This window comes from Planococcus citri, chromosome 4, assembly GCF_950023065.1.
Source record: "Planococcus citri chromosome 4, ihPlaCitr1.1, whole genome shotgun sequence".
Taxonomy (NCBI): Eukaryota; Metazoa; Arthropoda; class Insecta; order Hemiptera; family Pseudococcidae; genus Planococcus; species Planococcus citri.
Window position 1 is genome coordinate 31,601,198 of NC_088680.1, and position 21,784 is coordinate 31,622,981.

General features: G+C 38.9%; 2 protein-coding genes across 4 annotated transcripts in view; one reads left to right on the forward strand and one right to left on the reverse strand.

The window, feature by feature from the left end:
• LOC135845613 (probable G-protein coupled receptor CG31760) overlaps positions 1 to 21,784 on the forward strand; it is a 425,069-nt gene that overhangs the window by 208,542 nt on the left and 194,743 nt on the right. The window lies entirely within an intron of this gene.
• Positions 8,325 to 12,499, reverse strand: LOC135843373 (mucin-5AC-like). The gene has a single exon (XM_065361239.1). The coding sequence runs from the start codon at positions 11,079 to 11,081 to the stop codon at positions 8,325 to 8,327; it is 2,757 nt and encodes a 918-aa protein (XP_065217311.1). The 5' UTR covers positions 11,082 to 12,499.

The window sequence follows — 21,784 nt, forward strand, 5'->3', positions numbered from 1 at the left end:
GAACACATAGGTATTTTACTATTGCAAAATGTTCGTAATTTAATTCTCTTCAAAATGGTTCTCCACCCAAAGCTCTAGCTTTTACCGTGCAAAAGTTTTTGAAGTTTAAAGTTGCGGAAAGTGGTTAGTGATCAACAGTTCAACACTAACAGCCAGTAATGGCGGACGGATTAACATAAGTACTGAAGTAACCACTTTCCGCATCTTTAAACTTCGAAAACATTTGAACGGTAAAAGCTAGAGCTTTGGGTGAAGAACTATTTTGAAGAGAATTAAATTACGAACATTTTGCAATAGTAAAATACCTATGTGTTCGATCAAAATTTCGAGTATTTTTAGTTCAAAGTTCAATACTTACCGCATACAGCTTGTTTTCGCAACTTTAAACTTCTAGAACTTTTGAACGGTTGCACGTAGAGCTTTCGGTAAACACTCATTTTGAAGTGGATAAAATTACGAACATTTTGCAATAATAAAATACCTATGTGTTCGATCAAAATTTCGAGTATTTCTAGTTCAAAGTTGACATTACGAAGAAACAATGGATAAAAGTACATTCATAAAAACGGCTATTTTTACGCGAAATGATAAAAATTATACATCAATCGATAGGGAATTTCACTATCTTTAATTTGAGACCACATTCAAGTTCACCAGCATCCGCGAACAATCGAAAAAGTTGCATTTTTTACATGAAAAATTGAAAATCCGTGTATTTTCAATAGCACAGAGGAATGTTTTGCCTCCCAGAGTGATAAGAATCAGGCAGAGAGTATGCAACCCGCGGATTGTAGAAAAGCTCAATAGTGTGATCCTTTTCTTTGAAGATTCTCACCATTATTTTGGAAATAATTCTGAAAATTCATCTCAAAAACACTGATTGGAGTAACTTTCGGAGGGAGGAGGGCAGAGGTAGAGGTATTACCAAGGCGGTATTACCGGGATCGCTATTCAAAAAGTTTGAACGCTCATTTTGCAAAGAAAACATTTCACATCTCAAGATTTTTTTTAAAACGCTCACTCACCTACCCGTTTTTGATTAGGTACTTTTTAATAGAAAATAAAATGGAACCAGGACTTTTACAGTTTTGTCGCATTTCGTCGATATAAAATGTATAACCATCCAACTAATTTATATTTGTAAATTTCGCTTAGGTATGTGCCACTCGAATTATTAATTATGGGAAATTTAAATGCAATTAATTATTTATAATGTTTTTCTTTTTTTTTTTTTTTTTTTTTTTTTGGAAAAACTCATAAATTGATGAAATATTTCAATAGAATCCCGAAAACATACCATTCGATATATCACTCGACTTTTCATGATTTTTCGAAATTTGGCCCTTTTTTGGGGAACATAGAGACATTAGGGGGTGGGACCCAAAAAGTAAGTTCATATTCGTACACAGCGACCTCGAAAACATACCATTCGATATATCACTCGACTTTTTGATGATTTTTTGAAATATAGCCCCCTTGTTGGGGCACAGAGGGACATGGGGGGTGAACACGAAAAATAAGTTCATATTCGTACTCAGCGCCCTCGAAAATATACCATTCGATATATCACTCGACTTTTCACGATTTTTCAAAATTTCAACCCCCTTTTTGGGGCACAGAGGGGCTTTGAGGAAGCGACCTCGAAAACATACTATTCGATATATCGCATGTCCAGATTCGTTTTTCAAATATATGATTCAGTTGTGTGTTACTTGAAAAATCAAGCACCCCCCCACCAACCCCCCCCCCGGAAAGGATTGAAGACCAATCAATGGTGGTGTAATTAATAGTTGAGTGAGTAGACTTTGTAAAAAAATTTTGAGCGAAAACGAATGATATAATGTGGTAACTTTGATCAATTTATTGAACTGACCTTTTTTGAAACACCTTCTCTTTCCACCCCTTTTTTCAGACACCCCTTTTGAGATATAGGTATCGAGCGTAATATCAAATTGTCGAGAATTTGAAGGGGAACATTTTTTGTCATGGTATTTTTTATCGTAAACCTAATATTTTCGGAGTAAATCGCAAAAAACGTGAATCGGAACCGGTTTTAGCCTCCTAAAAAAGTTAGCTCCAGAGGTAGAAGGCGCGATTTTATTTTGGTAGTTCAGGGGGTTCATCTGAACACATTCTCGAAGAAAAAATTTATGTGCCAATTTTTTCTTTTTCGCCCTCGCTTTTTTACGTTATTTTCCTGCTCTAAATGTATAAGAAATATGGATGTGAATTAGGGTTGAGCGGAAAAAATTTAAAGTATTCGATTTCGCTGAAATTGAAGTATGTTAGAAATTTTGAGTTGAAATGACCCCAAAAAAACTTTCAGCCCCCCACGTGCCCCTGCGGTGGAATGGTGGTCCCCCAAAGTAGGGTCATTTTGGAAAAAATCGCTGTTTTTTAAATTTAAAAGTATCATTTTTGCAAATCGTTATCAGGGCGGTGCAGAGGGAGTAAAATCCAATTTTGCGGCGGCTAACAGTTAGTCGGAAAAATGGTGCCGAGAAAAATTGTAGAGAATTAAATTTCCAATCGACCTAATGTCGTTAGTTTTTTTTCCTAGGTCTAGGAGGCTTAGTTTTAGATATAAGCAGGTATTTGCAAAAGAAAGTAAAAATCAAAAACAAAATGTTTATTTTTTTCAGATTGGTTTTCCTCGGAATTTTTGTTTTTAATCACAAAAAATACTAAAATATGAAATGTCGTAGGTAGATTTGTCAAAATTCAATATTTTAAAAATCTGTTTGTACCATTACATCGTAAAGAAGACGAAAAACGCTGTCTGAAAATGCAATAAAACGAAAAAAAAAATTTGCCGACATATGGTAGATATATCGCTCAAAGCGTCACACATAGGTAATTTATACTGTATCTCGCAGGTGGTATTTTCATATTTCACATTCCACACGGAGATTACCCGTAGCGAATGCGTCATCCTTATTCAAAAACGAAAATAGGCACAGCGGGATTAATTTGTTTGGTGGAAAAGTCGAGGAGGTATCTTCTGGAGCATGTCAGTTGAACATAATTAAATTAAAATTTAAGATTTCGTTAAGAAGGACATATTGTGTAGGCCGCTGCTTTCTTGCGTAGAAATTATGTCAATTCATTTTTCTACCGATGATACATATTTCTATCTTTAGCAGCTTCATTCGGGCGTTTAATATCATTTTAATGCTATTATTATTTCAATGACTTGCCCAACTGATGTCCATTCTACAAACAACTTTCAAACACGTGATTTCTCTCCTTCAACCATATTCCCTGGTTATTATTTACCTACCTAATCGATTTAACAACGAACTCGACCCCGAAAATCTTTTACCCTACCAACATCGCTTGAATGCACTGAAATCTTGTACCTTCCTGCTCGCGTACATATTTAAATTGTTCACAAAATATCTAGGTATACCTATCTCATTAATCAAATTCTTAAGGATGAAGTGCAATGCACATTCAAATTAGCTGTACTTATCTATTTTTACACCCCCACCTATCTATACATGGTAATTATTTTTCCATTCTTAGTAAAAATTTGAATACCCACGTAATTTATTGAATAATATTTGTAAATGTCAAAATACGATTTGACCAACATGAAATCCCTGCCCTTACCCCTGGAGCTACCCTCTCCCTCTGGATCAAAGAACCTCGAAATGTTTTTTGTCAAAAACTTCAGAAATTGTTACGATTTCTGTTAGTTTTTCATGACGAATATTTTTGTTTGCGTTAACAATTACATTGAAATCCCCCAAAAAATTCTCCGAAAAAGAATTGTACACCTCGCCCTTATCAGGGGAAAACGTGTACTTAAAGGTGCTCTAAGTAGGTGGGACAGTTACCTTAGGTACCTTTGATTTGAACTTTGAAGTTGAACGCATTACCTAAGAACCAAATATTTAAAAATTTTAGCAATAAATGTAGTGATATAATTTTGAAAACCGCCCCCTAAAGTGCAACCAAATTTTAAAGCCTTTTCTTCCGAAGTCAAAATCATAAGTTGATTCTGAGACACCTTCTTTTTAACATGATTTTTAATCAAACTAAGCTTCCAATTATTAATACAAAACTATTAAGTGTGTGGGTTCAACAACAAAAAAATTTCAAAAAAAATTAGGACAGACACAGAGTTCAAAGATGCTTGTTAATGTAACCTGAACGTTGAACTGTGTTCACCACAATTTAATTTTTTTGTAGGTTGAAGTCACACACTCAATAATTTTGTACTAATAATATTATTGGTCTAGAAAAAATTAGAACAGACACAGAGTTCGAAGAAACTTGTTAATCCAACCTGAACTGTGTCCGCCACAATTTTGTTTAGACCTATAATTATCTCTCTATCTCTCTATATTAAAAAATCAAAACCCGTCAAACAACTTCTGGACGAGAGCGAACGGACTCGGAAGTCGGAGATGTGTTAGTAAGACGTTTACAAGACGTTTACAAGACGCTGTATGTTTGTGGTAGTGAGAGTTGAAATACACTGAAAATGTTGGAGTGGTGGAATTACAATAATAGGTTTGTTCGTTTTTATTACTCCGTCTAACCGGGTCTACACTTTCCTTACTCTCCTTACTCCGCTCTCCACTTTTTACCCCTGAGCGCTAGTTAATTTAACCTTACCCGGGTAAGAAAGTGTAAGAAACCTGGTTAAAAACGAACAAACCTTTTTTTTTTTTTTTTTTTTATTTAATAATAATTTTTTATTGTCAATATGGGGTCACAGCTTAAGTATATACCAGTTGGGCTTTATAAATAAGGGGTAACTTCTTAATATAATGACAATAACAAGTATGAAATGAAACAATAATTGCGGTGCTGAGACCCGATCAATTATGGACAACTCCAGTTGTAGTTGGTGTTAATTTATAGATATTGATATTGATGATAGTGAATCAATCGTGCGTAGAAATAAATATTGCAGAATATCATTCGATGGAAATAGCTCAAGGAAGGCTGATCGTAGCTCCGAACATGAGAAATTACAATGAATTAGCGGATTTCATACAGTAATTGTAAAATGTTGACAAGAATCATACCTGAACCCCCCTGCAAGCAGGGGGGCGAGGGAAACAGCTGTATCATGAAGCGCTGGAGAAATTGAGTAGATGGTTGGGAGCATCCAAATTCTTCTTGATTCATGTGCAGACGTCAGAACAATTGGTACCTCAGCCAACAAGAGAGCGGAGTTATTTACAGTTGGAAGATTGAGGTTATGATGAGATTAAAATAACATACCTGAAGATCCTCCCTACGCAACCACGCAAGGCTCACTACTAGGACCATATTTCAGGATCATTTACCGTTCGGATACTTGCACTTGCGGGTGGAGGGGGGAATTGATATCAGAAGATTTTATAGACTACAGCCTTGGTACAGGAAGACGGCGGACGGCTAATCTGTCGCGTTCACGAGCCCACAGGTCTTTTGTAACGGAGCGAAGATAATCACAATGATCAGGATTCTTGAGGTCGAGAGGGTATGGACGACCTTCAGCATAACGTTGACACATAAAGTAGACGTGTTTCGCCGTTTCATTCAGGCCACAGGCGTTGCATGATGGAGAATCTGTACGGTGAAGTGTGAACAGAAATCGACGGAAGGCGCCATGGCCGCTTAATGCCTGAGCGAGATAGAAATCGGTATGTTCGATAGCAGGAGAGTCGTCAACATTTCGAATTATGCGGTGAGTCCATTCAGCAACGTCGGCAGAGACCCAGTCTCTTTGCCACTGTAAACGTGTAGCCGCCTCGAAGCGTTTACGGAGATTGATTCCATCGTTAGGCCAAGGAGGTGGTGGCAGGTGATGGTAATTGGGTACTTCAAAGTTATTCTGCAATAGCCAGCGAATACTTCTTTCTGCTATCTGATATTGCAGGGGTGGAATTTTAGCAATGATACCGGCAGCATCAGCACTGACCGTACGGTAGAGACGGCAGATTTTAATACTCATAGCTCTTCGCAGGCGTTGCAGCTTCAGTTTATTGTTGTGTAAGAAAAGGCGATTATAGAATGCGGAAGAACAGTACTTCAAAAGAGCGATGACCGTGCCGGAATACATTATATATCGAGCGTTATTACTGTACCCGAACGTGTTACGACAGATGGTGGACAGCAGCGGAAGATAACGTTGTGCTTTTTTGACTATGTAGTCGATATGTGGAGTCCAGTCAAGATGATCGTCAATTATAATGCCAAGATACTTGAGTGAAGTTGTGGGACGAATACGTATACCATCTATAAAGATATGGCCAAGAGGGAAGTATTTCTTGGTTTTTGGTCGAGCTCGATCGAGGATGATCATTTCCGTTTTCTTTGAGTTTAGTATAAGGTTGCGTGATTTGAGGAAATTAATAATTTGATCTGTAACGAGTTGTATACGCTGAATAAAGTCTTGCGACGTATCTGCAGCGATTAGAAGGAACGTATCGTCAGCGTAGCAGAATGTATCTGCCCAAATCTCTTGGATGACGGCCAAGACATCGTCGAAGTCAAGATTCCACAAGTCGGGACCCAGCGTTGAGCCCTGTGGGCATCCTCGTTCAATATCTCTGAGAAACTGGTCGAATCGGACAGTTCGGTTCTTGAAATATGATATAATTAGGGCGATAAGGTAGTGTTGAAAGCGCCTTTTGTTCATGGCTTGAATAACGTCTTTATAACGGGCACTATCGAACGCGCCTTTGATATCCAGAGAGATGGCAGCGGTGAAACGGAAACCAGACAACTCCGAAATACGTTGTAAAACCTTCTGTACGGCTAGTTCGCAGGATCGATTGAGACGAAAACCATACTGATGGTCATGCAGGGGAGCAAACTCTTGTAGATGAAGAGTGATCTGTTGCTTGATGATCTTCTCAAATGTTTTACCGATGGTGTTCAAAAGCGTAAGTGGGCGATAAGCCTCAAACGTGTTGATATCTTTATTCGGCTTGGGGATAAACGTAACGCGCCCGAGTTTCCAAGGAGTTGGAAAATGAGCAGCACGAACGCAGCCATTATACAGATCAGTCAAGACATCAGGTCGAATAAGATGTAGAGTTTTAAGAACTTTATAACCCAATCCGTCTGGGCCGGGAGCACTTCGATTATTAGATGTTTTCAGCACCGAGGCAACGTCAAATTGAGTAATCAATGGAGGCGGACCAGCTGCACCAAGATTCGGGGTATCGAGAAATTCCTGAGGATTAGGATCCTGCGGGAACTTGTCTTCCAGGAGTTCTGCTTTACGACTCATAACAGCAGCGGACATACCGGATGATTTTTCCTTGTTTTTAACCAATTTGGTATAAGCAGGTCCCCAGGCCTTCTTACATGAAACAAACTCACGCCAGGCGCGTATTTTCTCGGCGGAGATAGCGTTCCGAAACAGTCGTTTGAAGGATCTTTTGAACGTAAGAAAAACCAGGTTCTGGATGTCGGAGTTGGTCTTGCGGCGAGACAGTCGATCTAATTTTCTAAATGTACGTTTCAACTCAGCCAATTCTGGTGTCCACCAAGGTACCACGGAACGACTAGTACACGGTGTGGAAGCTTCCTTGGCTAGTTCGCTGAGAGTATTTTGAAGTTTAGTGCAATAGTCGTCAAGTGCTGCAGCATTTGGATATTCTGGAAGAATTGGAAGTTCGGTATTAGCAAGCAGATCTTGGAATAGGTCTCTGTTGAGCTTGTATCTAGTTGGTTTTATAGACTTTTCAACAGGTGTATCCACGGTGAATGATATCAGCCTGTGATCAGAAAGGTAGTCATCATCCACGACCAACCATTCCGATACTATTGGTTCTGATCCGAATGTGAAATCCGGAGAGGCTTCGTAGTTAGAGCCACTATGTACCCAGTGACGAGTTGGGGTATCGTTGTTAAACAGCCAGGCGTTGTTGTTATCGATGAAGTTCTCAATCTGGATTCCACGTTTGTTGGTGGGGTGATGTGAATTCCTGCTCGAGTATGCGTTTAGGTCACCACCAATGATGTAGGGAACATTGTGCCCGTTAATCAATTGCTGAAGCGTGTTCAAAATCGGTTCGAGAGCAGGGTCTGTGGCATCCTGGGAAGGTGGAATGTAGGTAGAGATGAATAATACTCCGTTTACTGTTGCTGCTGTGATATCGTTTGAATTGGAGTCAATTATTGAGTATGGTAGATCCCTATTGATCAGAAGTGCCGTACGATTGTTTCGAACTACATTCCAGCCGAAGAAGGATATATTTTGGTTGTAGATGTAGGGATCAGTAAGCATAATGATGTCGGTGCGATTACAGATGGCGGTGGCGTGAACCAATGACTGGCACATGGCGTCATGGTTTTCATTAATTTGGAGAATGCTAAGTTTGCTTGCCATTGCTAAGGTTATTAGCAGATCCTCCTTCCGCAGTTCGTTGTTTGTCACCTTCAGGGCTGTTGGGGGTAGTGGAGAATAACTTATACTGCCCGAGGATCTTATCGGTCAATTTATTGCGAACGGAACAGTCGTAGTACCCGTGTTTGGTGTTGACTAATCGGTATCTCGGGAGGTTACAGCGTCTTATCTCGTGATTGTGGTATCGACAATCGAAACATTCGCCAGCAGGAGTGGCAACTTCGAATCGTTTAAGTAATCTACAATGTTTGCTGGGATGTCCCAGAAGATCGCATTTATCGCATTTGACTAAACGTACACTTGAGTCGACTGGACATCGGTCAAATCCTATACGAATGAAGTTGCGTTGTTGAGCAAAGGTGAATGTGGCATAATCGAGTTCCAGAAAAGCGATCTTGAGATGAGCCTTGCTAGGAGACTTATAGTTCACAAATTTAATATCAATGGGCGGGTTACCCCATGCGATTCCTATGTCGTATCTTATATGATCTTCGGTAACGTCTGAAGGGATGTTATGAATGCGGACTTCGGGTACTCGTGCAGATGGTTTCTTCGTAGCAACACCCGCGATGGATTCGACATCTTTGGAGAATTTGCAAGCAGTCTCAGCATCTGGGCATTTAACCAAAATGGCGCCTGATGGAAATCGTACAGTTGACCCCAGTCCGTGTTTACGGGGGTCGACTGCTTTGCGGAGAATTGTTGCAACTGAGTCGTTGGAGTCGTCAGTAGGCACAACCAGCACTCTGTTGTTATGATTAGTCGAAGAAGGATTGAGGTTACGGTTGGCAGATGGTTGAAACATAGGAGAATTCGTGCGGGTGTTACCTTGTTGGTTACGACCTCTTCGACGATTACGCCGTTGTTTGTATGGGACGAATCCGTCAGTTTGTTGTTTATCACAAACAAAAGGGACACTGTGCTGGCTGGACAGTGAAGAGTCGCGGTTATGAACACCTGTAGACTGAACCTCCAGTGAGTCTCTTCGAGAACGACCTTGTCGTGGTTTTCGACGGCGAGGTGGAGGGTCGGTAGGTGGACCCATGGATGAGTTACCTGGTACAGCGGTATTAACATCAGTTGTGTTTGCTGGAGTTGAAGTGTGTCGAGAGTTTGAGTTGCCAGATGCAACGTTGGAGTAGAGTTGAGAGGCGATATTACTAGCGATGGTATTTTTTGCGGTAGGATGTTTATCGGTAGCGGAGTGATGTTTCTTAGGCGCTAAACCGGGGTAAACTTTTGAGATGGCGTCGTTGACGGCTGTTTCAACGGTATGTTGTATCTGAACAGAGAGTTTGGCTAGCAGGCTCTCCTCGGTAGGGGCAGATGGGCGATTCTGCAACTCTTGCAATTTGCGTCCGAGATCAGCAGTTTGCGCTTGTAATTTGAGTGCAGCTTGCTCCCATTTCGAGCTAACTGCCTTCTCGCGTTCGAGCTTGTGCTCAGTTAAGCGGAGCTTGTTTGCGAGAGTGTTAAGCTGTTCTTTAAGAAGAAGAACTTCTGGGTTGACTGGATTGACTTGTTGATGAATATGAGCTGGGGGTATAATCGAAGCGTCTATTGCAGTTGGGTGAGTGGTAGCTGTTGACGATGTGGTGATAGGAGAGTTGATCAAATTGGTAGTCATAGTAGAGCTGGATATTGTGACTGCTGTGGCTGGGATAACCTCTGAACTGTCTATAGGTTCTACAGAAACAACAGAGATACGATTTAAATCTACTAGTTGCTGTGCAGTTAATTGCATCGCAGCTGCAGCTGAGGTTGATGCTGCCGAAGTCTTGATCGTAGGGACGATTGGTTGGGTGGTTGAGGTGTTGCTGGAAATCGCAACTGCACTAACTGGCGAAGAGACGGAGTGAACTTCAGCGGTAACTGTGTAAGCGGTTGTCGGAGCCGAAGAGGTTATTGGAGTAGAAGTGATTGTCGGAGTAGGAACGGTGGTCAAAGTAGGAACGGTTGTCGGAGAAGATGTGGTATTCGGAGTAGAAATGGTTGTTGGAGTAAAAACGATTGTCGAAGTTTTTTTTGGGGATTTAAATTGCTCCAAGTAACTGAGTGTCTTCGAGAAATGATCGTTAAAGGTGTCATCGGACGTTGGAGTAGATGACGCAATGATGGTTCTGTTAAGGTTATGGTCAGACATATTCAGTGAGGAGTCGGAATTATCGGCACTGGAGTTGGCAGTGGAAGGTTTTTCAGCAAAAGGTTCATCTGACTCGAACTCCGCTTCAGGCAGCAGCTTGCCTTTCTGAGCCAGTCTAAGGTAATCGGGATCATTTTTACAGCGGATAGCGAATTTGCCCCAGCGGATACCCTCACGGGTCTGCCGTGCCCTGAATTCCTGTGTTGTCTCGTTAATTGACTGGAAAAAGTCGACCTTGAATGGAAGGTCCCGTAGTTCAAGTTTGAGATCCTCCATTTCCTTGATTTGTGCCTTTGCTGCAATAGTCAGAGAGGCTTTGTTGGCTTTGAGATTGCACAGATTAGGCACGTTGTTTTGAATAAGGGAGTTGATGGCGCTGGGTTCAAATGAAATTATCGTTGCCGTTGCTGATTTCGATCGGAGCTTCGGAAGAGGTGTGTCACTTGTAGATCGAGGTGCTGTAGAGGATCGAGATCTCGAAGATGTAGGCGTAGCATTATCGGTGTTATTATCGGAGGTAGTCATCGAATTTCGGATAGAGGTTGAGTCAGTTCGTTGCGTAGTTTTAAGATTCTTCATGGTGTTCCCACGAGTACCGGCGTTTTGGGGTCTGCTTATGGCCAGAGCGCACGCGTAGCCATAAGCCCCTATATACTGCGGAGGTCGGGAGGTATCCGCAGGGTCCCAATTGGCTGCATAACCCACAGCCACACGTACTAGCCGTGCACCCAGGTCCCTCGGTAGGCCCAGATGGGGGAGGGTTTAAGGAGCACCCACAACTGTTACACCAACAGACAAGCCAGAGCGGAAGAACGATGCCGTGACTGGGATCACAGGACAACGCCCGGGTGGTTACCGGCCACCGCCAGACACCGAACTCCACACTGGCCGCCTGAGGGCGCCTTGGACAGCGACGAGTCCCAAACCACATCCAACCTCTGTTGCAGATCAGCAGCCAGAACAGGACGCGAATGGCAAACAATGCGAAACCCGAAGACGGACGTGAACACTTTTTCAAGACGTTACGTAACCCGTCAACTGACACATTGGCTTGACGATGCATAACCCTGAACAGCCCAGAAGTCGGAGGGAATGGGCCCGCTGCCCGGAGAGGAAAGGAATGAAGGAAGGAATGTAGACACACTAGTGATGATCAGACACAGCGCATACCAAACAAGGCACACCAAAACAAGCCATCCCATTACAGGTTGAACCCGGAATCGGTCTCCTCCTTCGGAAAGGTACTAGGGTCGTAACCGTGTTCCCTTATTATGCGCCTCACTCTGAACACACCGTGTGACTACCACTAAAAAGAGGAAGGAATAAGATGAAGGTAATTGAAGAAAGGAAAGACTAAAGGCCAACAACGATAGAGTGTTGTTGGGTCTTGTCCGCGGTGCATAGCAGCACACCACAGGATTTGTTAACCTGTGGCCCCCTATCCGCAACCTGGGGTTCGCGCCCGGTTCCCTGACAAGGGCCCGAAGAGGACAAAGGAAGAGAACCAAGTACGGCCAAGCCTTGCGTAACCCGAAAGTTCGCCAGCCTGGGGTCTCAGCTCCCTCACCCGGCCTCCCCGCCGGGAAAAACGAACAAACCTAACGTGACGTGTATTGTATTAACATAGTACTGTGTTTGTAGTGGTGAGCCTTACATTCAAGCATGTTAGGCTGTTAGAGCTGACGTCACAACGTAATGCATTGATTTTTTTTGTTTTATACCTACAATAAAAATGTAAGGAAAGTATAATTCTCTACAAAATTAGGTATGTTATGTTTGAAAGTGCAATAGAAAACAAGATTTTAAAGCTCAAGTACAAAAAAATATGAAATATCAATTTTTTCCAGAAGTTTTCTTCTATCACGCAGATGACATTTAAACCCACCCTACTTTGTACAGAACTTTACTTCGCAATGCTATATATTTAATTTCATCTTACATAGATTTTGCTTTCAGTGGCGTAGCCAAGGGGGGGGGGGCGAAGGGAGCCATGCCCCCCCCCCCTTGAGAGCGAAAATTTGAAAGAAAACATGCAAAAATGGACGTTTTTTCGTTGTTTGGACCCATTTTTTCCAAAAATTTTCGCTCTCGCTTCGCTCAAGCCGTAATTTTGCCTTCATTTTCATGAAATCACCACACATTACAATAGATTTCCAGAAAATTACCCCTCATTTCGATTTTTCATGCCTAAAAATCTGGTTTTGCACCCTCCTTGAGAAAATCCTGGCTACGCGACTGTTTGCTTTAGTTGTTGAAAGAAAAAAACTACGCTTCTTTACGGTCACATGGCAACCATTTAAATGAGGGGGGTTTTCTGAAAAATACATAAAGGCTATAGGCGCCTAAGAGGGGTGAAATGGTCCCCGAAAACGTTCGAGTTGATATTAGCATGGAAGATAGGTACCATTGAGAAACTTCCGCGTGGAAAGTTTCAGATCCACACCCCCTCTCTTTTTTGGGGAACCACGCTTTTCTGAAACTTCAATAACACGTTTCTCAGCCCCATTTCAACAGATTTTGAAAATTTTTCAGTACGTTATGTATATCTTTATTAGGTATTCCCACAAAAATTTTCATCTCCCTTCCCTCATTATTTAACCCTCAAGATGGCGTTTTTTTCATTTTTCTATGCATATCAAGAATCAAGATTGCGAGGTACAGTTTTAGAAACGCGTTTTTTGGATGTAATTTTGACCCCCAAACGTCATGTACTTTTTTCGACATTTTTCCAGTGGTGCGGCGTGCTGAAAAGTTGGAAAAATGTGTCTTAGTGGGGGGGGGGGGTTGAAATGGAAATTTTGGCAAACATAAATATCAATGAGTAGGGTGTCGTTTTCTTATGATTCGGTACCGCTGGGCACGAATATGACGTCAGATTTTGTTTTACACTCACACAGCCCCTCCGGAGCCCTTGGCCCCCCTCAATTTTTAATATTCGAAAAATAAACTTACTTTGATTTCATCATCACTTGACAGAAAATGTTTAGAAATTCATATTTTTAAAAAAATGATAAGAAGAAAAAAGAGAATAAATGAGAAGTACAAAAATTGTTATTTAAAATATGAAAAAACAAATCATTTCTTTTTTTTTTTTTTTTTTTTTTATTTCATTTAATGAGCCATATACAGCAACTTATCGGCTAGAGGCTCGTATTTACGAGTGAAAAGCTTAAAATTAGGTTATACAGGAAATAAAGATAAGTATGTACATACAATTTTTAATTTTTTTATCTAATTTTGTTGAGAGAAATTTAATTACTTCGTCTGTGCGAGAAGGGTTGTTAGAGAGGAGGACCTGTAGTTGGTTAGAACTTAGGTGTCTGGAGCGTTCATTCTGGTAGGAAGGGCAGTCTATTAGTAAATGAGCAATGTTTAGGGGGATTTTGTTGCATTCTGGGCATAATGGAGGAGGCTGTTTGAGGAATATGAATTGGTGAGTGAGAAGGGAGTGGCCAGTCCTGAGTCGGGTGAGAAAAACCTCAGATTTACGTTAATGTTGCTCAGAAGTTTTCCATAAAGATGTGGTGGTTTTGATGCTTTTGAGTTTATTTGAACTTGGGACCTGAGACCATGAAGATTGAAATACTTCATGCATTAGTCTTTTGGAATGGAGTTTTAAATTAGATAGAGGGATTGGTATGTCGGCAAGGGGGAGGTGGAGGTGTGCCTGTTTAGCTGTTTTGTCTGCTAGCTCATTTCCTTGAATCTGGGTGTGTGAAGGTATCCATACATAGTATGGGTGTGTTATTTTGGAAGAGTTGAAGGAGTTCAATGATCTCAAGTGATATAGGATGTGAATATTTTGACCTATAGTTTTTTATTGATAAAAGAGCAGATAAAGAGTCGGTAAAAATTATGACATTATTTAAAGAAAAATCAAGGGAATATGAAATTGCAGATTTAATTGCATATAGTTCAGCAGTAAGGATAGTGCAAAGGGAGGGGACAGCAATGGGGATAGATACATCACCATGAATGATTGCACATCCAGTAAATTGTTGAGTTTTTGAACCATCAGTATATATATGACTGAATTCTTCATACTTGTCAAGAAGGAGAAGAAAATGTCTTTTAAGTATGATGGAGTTGGTGTGATTTTTGTTAAATTCTGTTAAGGATAGGTCAATAATAGGGTTAAAAGATTGCCAAGGTGGGATAGATTTTACTAACAAGTGGTGTATTTTAATGATATTTTCTTCAATTTGTTGGAGAAAAGATTGGAATTTTACAGATAGTTAATGTATAGTGATTATTCCTCTTAAAAATACTTCAATATTTTTCAGAAGGGAGTGCATAGGCGTGACTGGAGCTTTTCTGGAGGTAGTGCCAAGATGGTGTGTGGGGGACAGGGGAGGGATATTCACTGTTCTCACAAGTTCTAAAACTTCAATATTCATGAAAGTATATCAAAAATATAATTGAAGACGTCATAACAAAAAGGGGTATATATGACACATGTGTCCTTTTTGAGACGCAGGGACGAAACTAAGGGGGGGTGTGGGGGGGTGTAACACCCCCCCCAGTCATTATGGATAGTCGGAAAATTCGGCAAATTAGAGAAAAATTGATTTAGTCGGCAATTGCCGACTTTGCCGAGACTGGACAAAGTCGATAACTTTTGAAAATTGCTAGTTTTAATAAAGAGACTAATTTGCCGACTTTTATGGAACTTGAATAGCACATTTAAAAAAAATTTTGCCCTCGCTTCGCTCGGGCTAAATACAGTTCTTCTCTTTCTACATTTTTGCACTTGAGACATATCTGTTCTAGGTAGAGGTACCCTCCTAAATTTTTCAAGAAATTGACTTTTTGAAAGACAGTAATAATTTACATACTTACTAGGTAGGTACTTGAATTATGAATTTTCAAAAATTTCAGCCCTCGCATCACTCAGGCTCGTCGTTTTTTTTATTCAAAATCACGCTTTCTAAAAATCAACTATACCTACTTTTAAAAAATGTTTAAATCCAAAAATAAACTCCCCAAACGGAAAAAAAATGTTTTATTCTCAAAATACGAAATTTTGAGAGCTTTGCCCTCACTTTGTTTTGGACCTTTTTGATTTTCTTTTTTGGAACTAAAATTTCTATTAAAAAAATTATTCAAATTCTGAACATTTTAGACCAAAAAAATCAAGCTCCTCCCATAAAAAAATCATTGTTCTTTTACTTAGGTATAAAAATAAAAATTTTCGAAAGCCTTTGCCCTCGCTACGATCGGGCCAACTTTTTAGTTTTTATATACTTTCATTTTTATGAAACGCAAAAATTCTGCTTGAGGCTTCTAAAAATTGAAAAATGAACATGTAAAATATGCAAATATGTGTTGAGTATATCAATTGGCAAAATTGTCTTCTCATTTTTTTTTTCACAATCAAAAACTCACTGTTTTAATCGGCAAAATAGGTATTTTTTTGTCATATCAGTCGGCAAATCTTTACTTGACACCCCCCCATAGAAAATGTCTAGTTTCGTCCCTGTTGAGACGAATCCATATTGTTATTCTTCAGACCTTCCTCTATCATGTGAGACCACCCCCACTTCACAAAGTCGAAAAACCAGTGAGCTATCGCCATTTTAAAACTGCGAAATCGATTGAAAATTTACTTTTTCAGAGATAATGGGTTACTTATGGTCGATTTTGTGTTGTCAACCATTATTTACCTGGTTTAAATCCAAAAATTTGCTCAAAAACATTTTTAAATCAATAAAAAAAAATTGGCCAAAAAAACTTGTCTTTTTTGCTACTTTTTTTTACTTTAACATAGTGATATTTTTTCAGAGATAATGGGTTACTCATGATCGATTTTGTGTTGTCAACCGTTATTTACCTGATTTAAATCCAAAAATTTGCTCAAAAACATTTTTAAATCAAAAAAAAAAATTGGCCAATTTTTCGCTTCAAAAAGGACATATAATTCGAAATGTTTGAGCGCTTACCGCTAACACACAGTTTCCTCCAGACTGACGGTTCATAGCATTTCGTATAGTGAGATAGTGGGAAAATAATATAAAATCGTCATCATGTTCAAATATGCACATTTCTAAACTTCACAAGCACTCAAACTTTCAAACAGTTTTTTCTCAAAATACAACTTTCACACATATGTCCTTTTTGCTATGACGTCTTCAATTACTTATTTGAAAAATAACTTAAATAACACATTCAAAACATTAAAACAATTAAGAAAATAGGTACCTACTTGAAATTTAATCAAAATGTATTATTTAAAGTTTCATTTGGCGATCTTTTTCATTTTTAAAACCAGCGATGACGGCCTCCACATTCACATTTTTGGCTAAATCTTGTTCCACATATGGCAGCATCAAATTATCAAGCCTTTCTTCTGACATCCTAACACGTAATTTTGATTTTACACGAGTGAGCTTACAAAAACATCGCTCACATGAGCAACTAGTCACCTGAATAACTGTGAATTCTTGTAATAATGTATTAAAAGTCGAAAAAGTTGCACTTCTGTTAAATTCACTCATCCATTTGATCCAGTTGTCCACAAGGTATCTTGAACTCTTTCTGGCTCACAAGTTTGACAGGTGAATTTTCAACTCTTTTGAGTAGGTAAGGCTAATTCAGCTTCAAGTGTCTCAGTTGAAAATTCAAAATTTTCTGATACATTTTCAATTTCTGAGGAAGTTATAGTCAAGCAAAATAAGTTCTCCATAGAAAATATAATATTATTCATTTCTTGAGGAAAACGGTTAGCTATCTATTCTGGATATTAGAGAATCTAAGAAAGGGTAATATGTTGTGCAAATTCTCATTTCCTGTTCTTTACTTTCATATAAGAATTGATTTTCTGGATTTTCATCAATTTTTTTGGATACACGCCTCATATTTGCTGCATGTATTTCTGGGATTTCGATACCAAGGTTTTCACATGTTTGGACAACCAATCGCAGGGCTTCCTCTAAGGAAATTTTGGAGCTGCACAAACTTAGATAAATTAAAGTAATTTCCGATACTTATTACAATCAAGATTTTTTGGAGAATTAAAAATTGAAATTATGATTTTTTTTTTGAAAAATTAAAAATTGAAAATAAAAAGTAAATGAGCCCGAGCAAAGCGAGGGCAAAAGCTTTCGAAAATTGACATTTCGAACGATTTAAAAACGATATGTTTTGTGTGATAAATGAAGGAGTTTATTAATTTTGCTTCAAAATTTTAAAATTTGAATGATGATTTAAAAAAAATTCAAACTTGAAAAAAAATGGAACTGCACAAACCAATCCAACTGCACAACTTTTTTTTGGAGCTGCACAAAATGTGCGGAGCTAGGTACACGTTACAGGAAGCCCTGATCAATTGGAATTTATTTGGAAAACTATCGACATCATTTGGGTCATCTTTGTTTCTCAGTTTAAGTATAGTGCACTTCAGAGGAGTTTTACATTATTATATGCTGTGCTGAGGTTTGAATCAGGATCTTGGAGAGATTGACTAGTCAGCAAAATTGAATGCAACACTGGCGACACTGTTTCTAAGCGTCATGGAATTACTTTTTAAATTTTTTTTGATAAATTAAAAATTTTGAATTTTACTTTTTTTTAAAGTGAAAAATGAATAGTATATTTTTTTTATTGAGAAATGATAATCGAGAAAGAAACTGAAAAAAGTAGGCAGTGCCAGAACATGCCAGGCATGCCCTGCAGTCACACCTATGAGGGAGTGTCTCAAATTGCAGAACTTTCTGGAGTGAAGGGCAACTTTTTCAAATATTTTAAACGTTGGGAATCAAATGAAACCAAAATTCATCACTTTTCAGTCTTTACCGAGAAATTGTTATGGAATAAAATTAAAAACGGCTCAAATCATTTCAATTTCTGACTTCGAGGAGGTGAGTTGAGTTGATAGCGTTTTTATCAGTTGATTCATTAATAGCGACCTCTGGTGTGTATTTTGATATGTCACATGCTTTTTTCTTCACGCATATTTCGCGAATTTGCTCGGTGAGCATATGCTCATAACATCACTAAGGCTGATGGCTTCCCAGGGGCTACGTATGTGAGTGTAGCAGAAAATCTGACGTCATTTTCGTGCTCAGCGGTATCGAATCATAAGAAAACGAGACTAAAATCATCGAAGTAAGTTTATTTTTAAAAATATTGAAAATTGAGGGGGGCTTAGGGCACCGGAGGAGCTGTATGAGTGTAAAACAAAATCTGACGTCATATTCGTGCCCAGCGGTACCGAATCATAAGAAAACGACACCCTACTCATTGATATTTATGTTTGCCAAAATTTCCATTTCAACCCCCCCCCTCCCCCACTAAGACACATTTTTCAAACTTTTCAGCACGCCGCACCACTGAAAAAATGTCGAAAAAAGTACATGACGTTTGGGGGTCAAAATTACATCCAAAAAACGCGTTTCTAAAACTGTACCTCGCAATCTTGATTCTTGATATGCATAGAAAAATGAAAAAAACGCCATCTTGAGGGTTAAATAATGAGGAGAGGGAGTTGAAAATTTTTGTGGGGATACCTAATAAAGATATACATAACGTACTGAAAAATTTTCAAAATCTGTTGAAATGGGGCTGAGAAACGTGTTATTTAAAAAAAATACAATTTAAATGAAATTTTGAGTGAGAACATAGGTGTTTGAGGTAAGGAAAATAATCTACGTAAAATTCTCTACAAGATGGAGTCGCTTAAAAAGTTATCCGTGCGATAGAAAAAAAGTTATAAAAACTAAAAGTTGTAAAGCTCTTGGAAAAAATTGTTTTTCGTATTTAAAATAAGTACATATCTATTATCTACCTACAAATTTACTCTAAATGTTGAATAAGGACATACGTGTTTAGGGTATGGAAGGCGATCAAGGTTAAGTTCTGTACAAGATGTTGAGTAAGTTAGAAAGTTATCATTGCAATAGAAAACAAGATTTTAAAGCTCAAGTACCAAAAGATATGAAATATCAATTTTTTCGAGAAGTTTTTTTCTATATCACGCACATAGGAATGGTGGACGGGCCACAAGGGGGGTTTGGGGGCGAAGCCCCCCAAGCGAAGTTCCGGGGGCGCAGCCCGAGGAACGAGTCGGGGGTTGGGCCGCTTCGCGGCCAGGGGGCGGAGCCCCCTAGTTAGTATAAAATGCGGTGTTGTCATATTTTACACAATCAACTTTAATTGCGAATATCTCATTAAGGGTTGGTTATCAAAAGGGTACCCTCCCCTCCCCCCCCCGATAAGATAGGCAAAATGCCCTTATAACCTCGGATTTCGATGAAACTCACAGGGTATGTTAGGTACCCCCAAAAAATAATTTTGGGCCCATAGCCCGCTCTCCACCCCACCCCCTCTCAACCGAGGGGTGCAAAAAAGCGTTTTTCAGGGGAAAAATTCCGCATCAGCGCGTGTTTGAGATAAATTTATTCTGTAAACGAATATAGGTAAGAGGATACATGGGGGTAGACCTCCCTGAATTTTTTCAGAATTTTTCATCGCATGGGGGGAGAAGGAGGGACAAAAGAAAACTTTAAATCGACATTACTCCGGAACGAAAAAACATACAAAAACATTATGGGTTTCTCCAAAAATATGGACAAATGGCGAAAATTGAAGAGAACCAAGTTGTTCAGCGTGAAATTTTAATTCAAAATGTGTAGGGGGAAGGCGCCTTATAGTGCGCACCTAGTACCAAAATCGCTGTCATTCCGCCGCAAAGTCACCTAGGACCGTGATTTTTGGATATGTTGTAGCTCAATCATTCAGCTACATAATCCCAGAGTTTCAAAATTTTTCATTGAAAACTGACTGAGAAATCCTACCTTGAGTAAAAAATGTCAAATGCGCACTTTTAGGAGCCATGTGCGCCTTTAAGTGCGCGATGTGTAAATTTACTTCAAAAAAATTAATTCCTGACAAAAATCACAATAATACGTTTCATTACTACGAGAACACTGAGAACAGATATAAAAAATTGAGTACTTGACAAAAATTGCAAAAATATGTTTTACAATGAGTAGGGGTTATGTATGAGCTCATTTCTGCAAAGAAAGCCCATTGTTCAAGTATTCTTTGACTCTTAGGAATGTTTCTTCACTGAAAACTAACACCCTTTAGCCTTTAACAGGTATCTAACACTCCATTCTATCAAAACAAAAGTCATGTAGTGAAAAACACATGTGTATTTACAGATTTTCTAGGATGCGCACTATTGGGAACCCATAGTTCAGAAATATCCTCTCTTTGTTTAAAAATTATTCTCAAGAAAACAAAAATATGAATTTTCAAACGCTTACAACCATATTAAAGAGGATAAAATTCCCTTCAAAATGATATAATACAACTTGACTCATAAATTTTCGCAAACTGACGAGATGAAAACAAATTGTTAACTTTTCACAAAAAAAAATTATATCAGAAATCAAAAATTCACATTTTTTGACTTTGCACGCGTAAAATTTAGCCAAATGGCATGTATGATACATCAAAATGATCGTCACGACACGCTCTTTCAAATGAGCCAACTCACGAATTTTTCAGTGGTGCCAATCGCGAGATATGGCACTGCGCACTATTAGGAGACTGCGCACTTTTAGGCGCCTTCCCCCTAATTGAAAATTCATTTATACCGCGCGATCATAAAATTACACACTCAGAAGTATTTTTGCTTATATCAAGATAGCAAAAAGGGTATTCATGGGTAAAATAGGTGAAATGCCCCTGTCCTCGGATTTCTGAAATTTTGACAAAACTGTTGGAAAATAATGCGAGTTCTCAACATATCTATCTACTAAGTATCTATTGTTATCTCCGATGAGATAAATAGTCGAGTGTAAATTGTACATTGTATGTTGTATGTATCGAAATACACTTCATTCGTTGTGTGTATTCGTTTATGGTAGCATGCGTGGTTTATTCCGAATGTACACGCGAGGTTGTACCAGTTATGTGTTGAATTTTTACGTGTTAAATTGTGAGTAAATTTGTTTTTGGCGCGATGAAAGACTACCATATTCCCGCTTTTGAAGAAAGCAAGATGCCTTATGATCAGGGCTCGGATATTATTTCTCTGAAAAAAACCAAAATATGCGCTTAAATATTCCCTAAAAAAATGCCAAAATATGCTCTAAAAAGTAAAAATATTCCCTAACGATATGGGCATTATTTTACAGGAAAAATCAATTCCAATACGATTTTAGTAATATTGTTGTGTAATACTAAGAATTCATGAACAAAAATGCAAAGCAGAGCGTTATTGGACTTATAAAATTTTCAACTTTTTAATTTTTTTTTTAATAAGTATTACAAAGTAT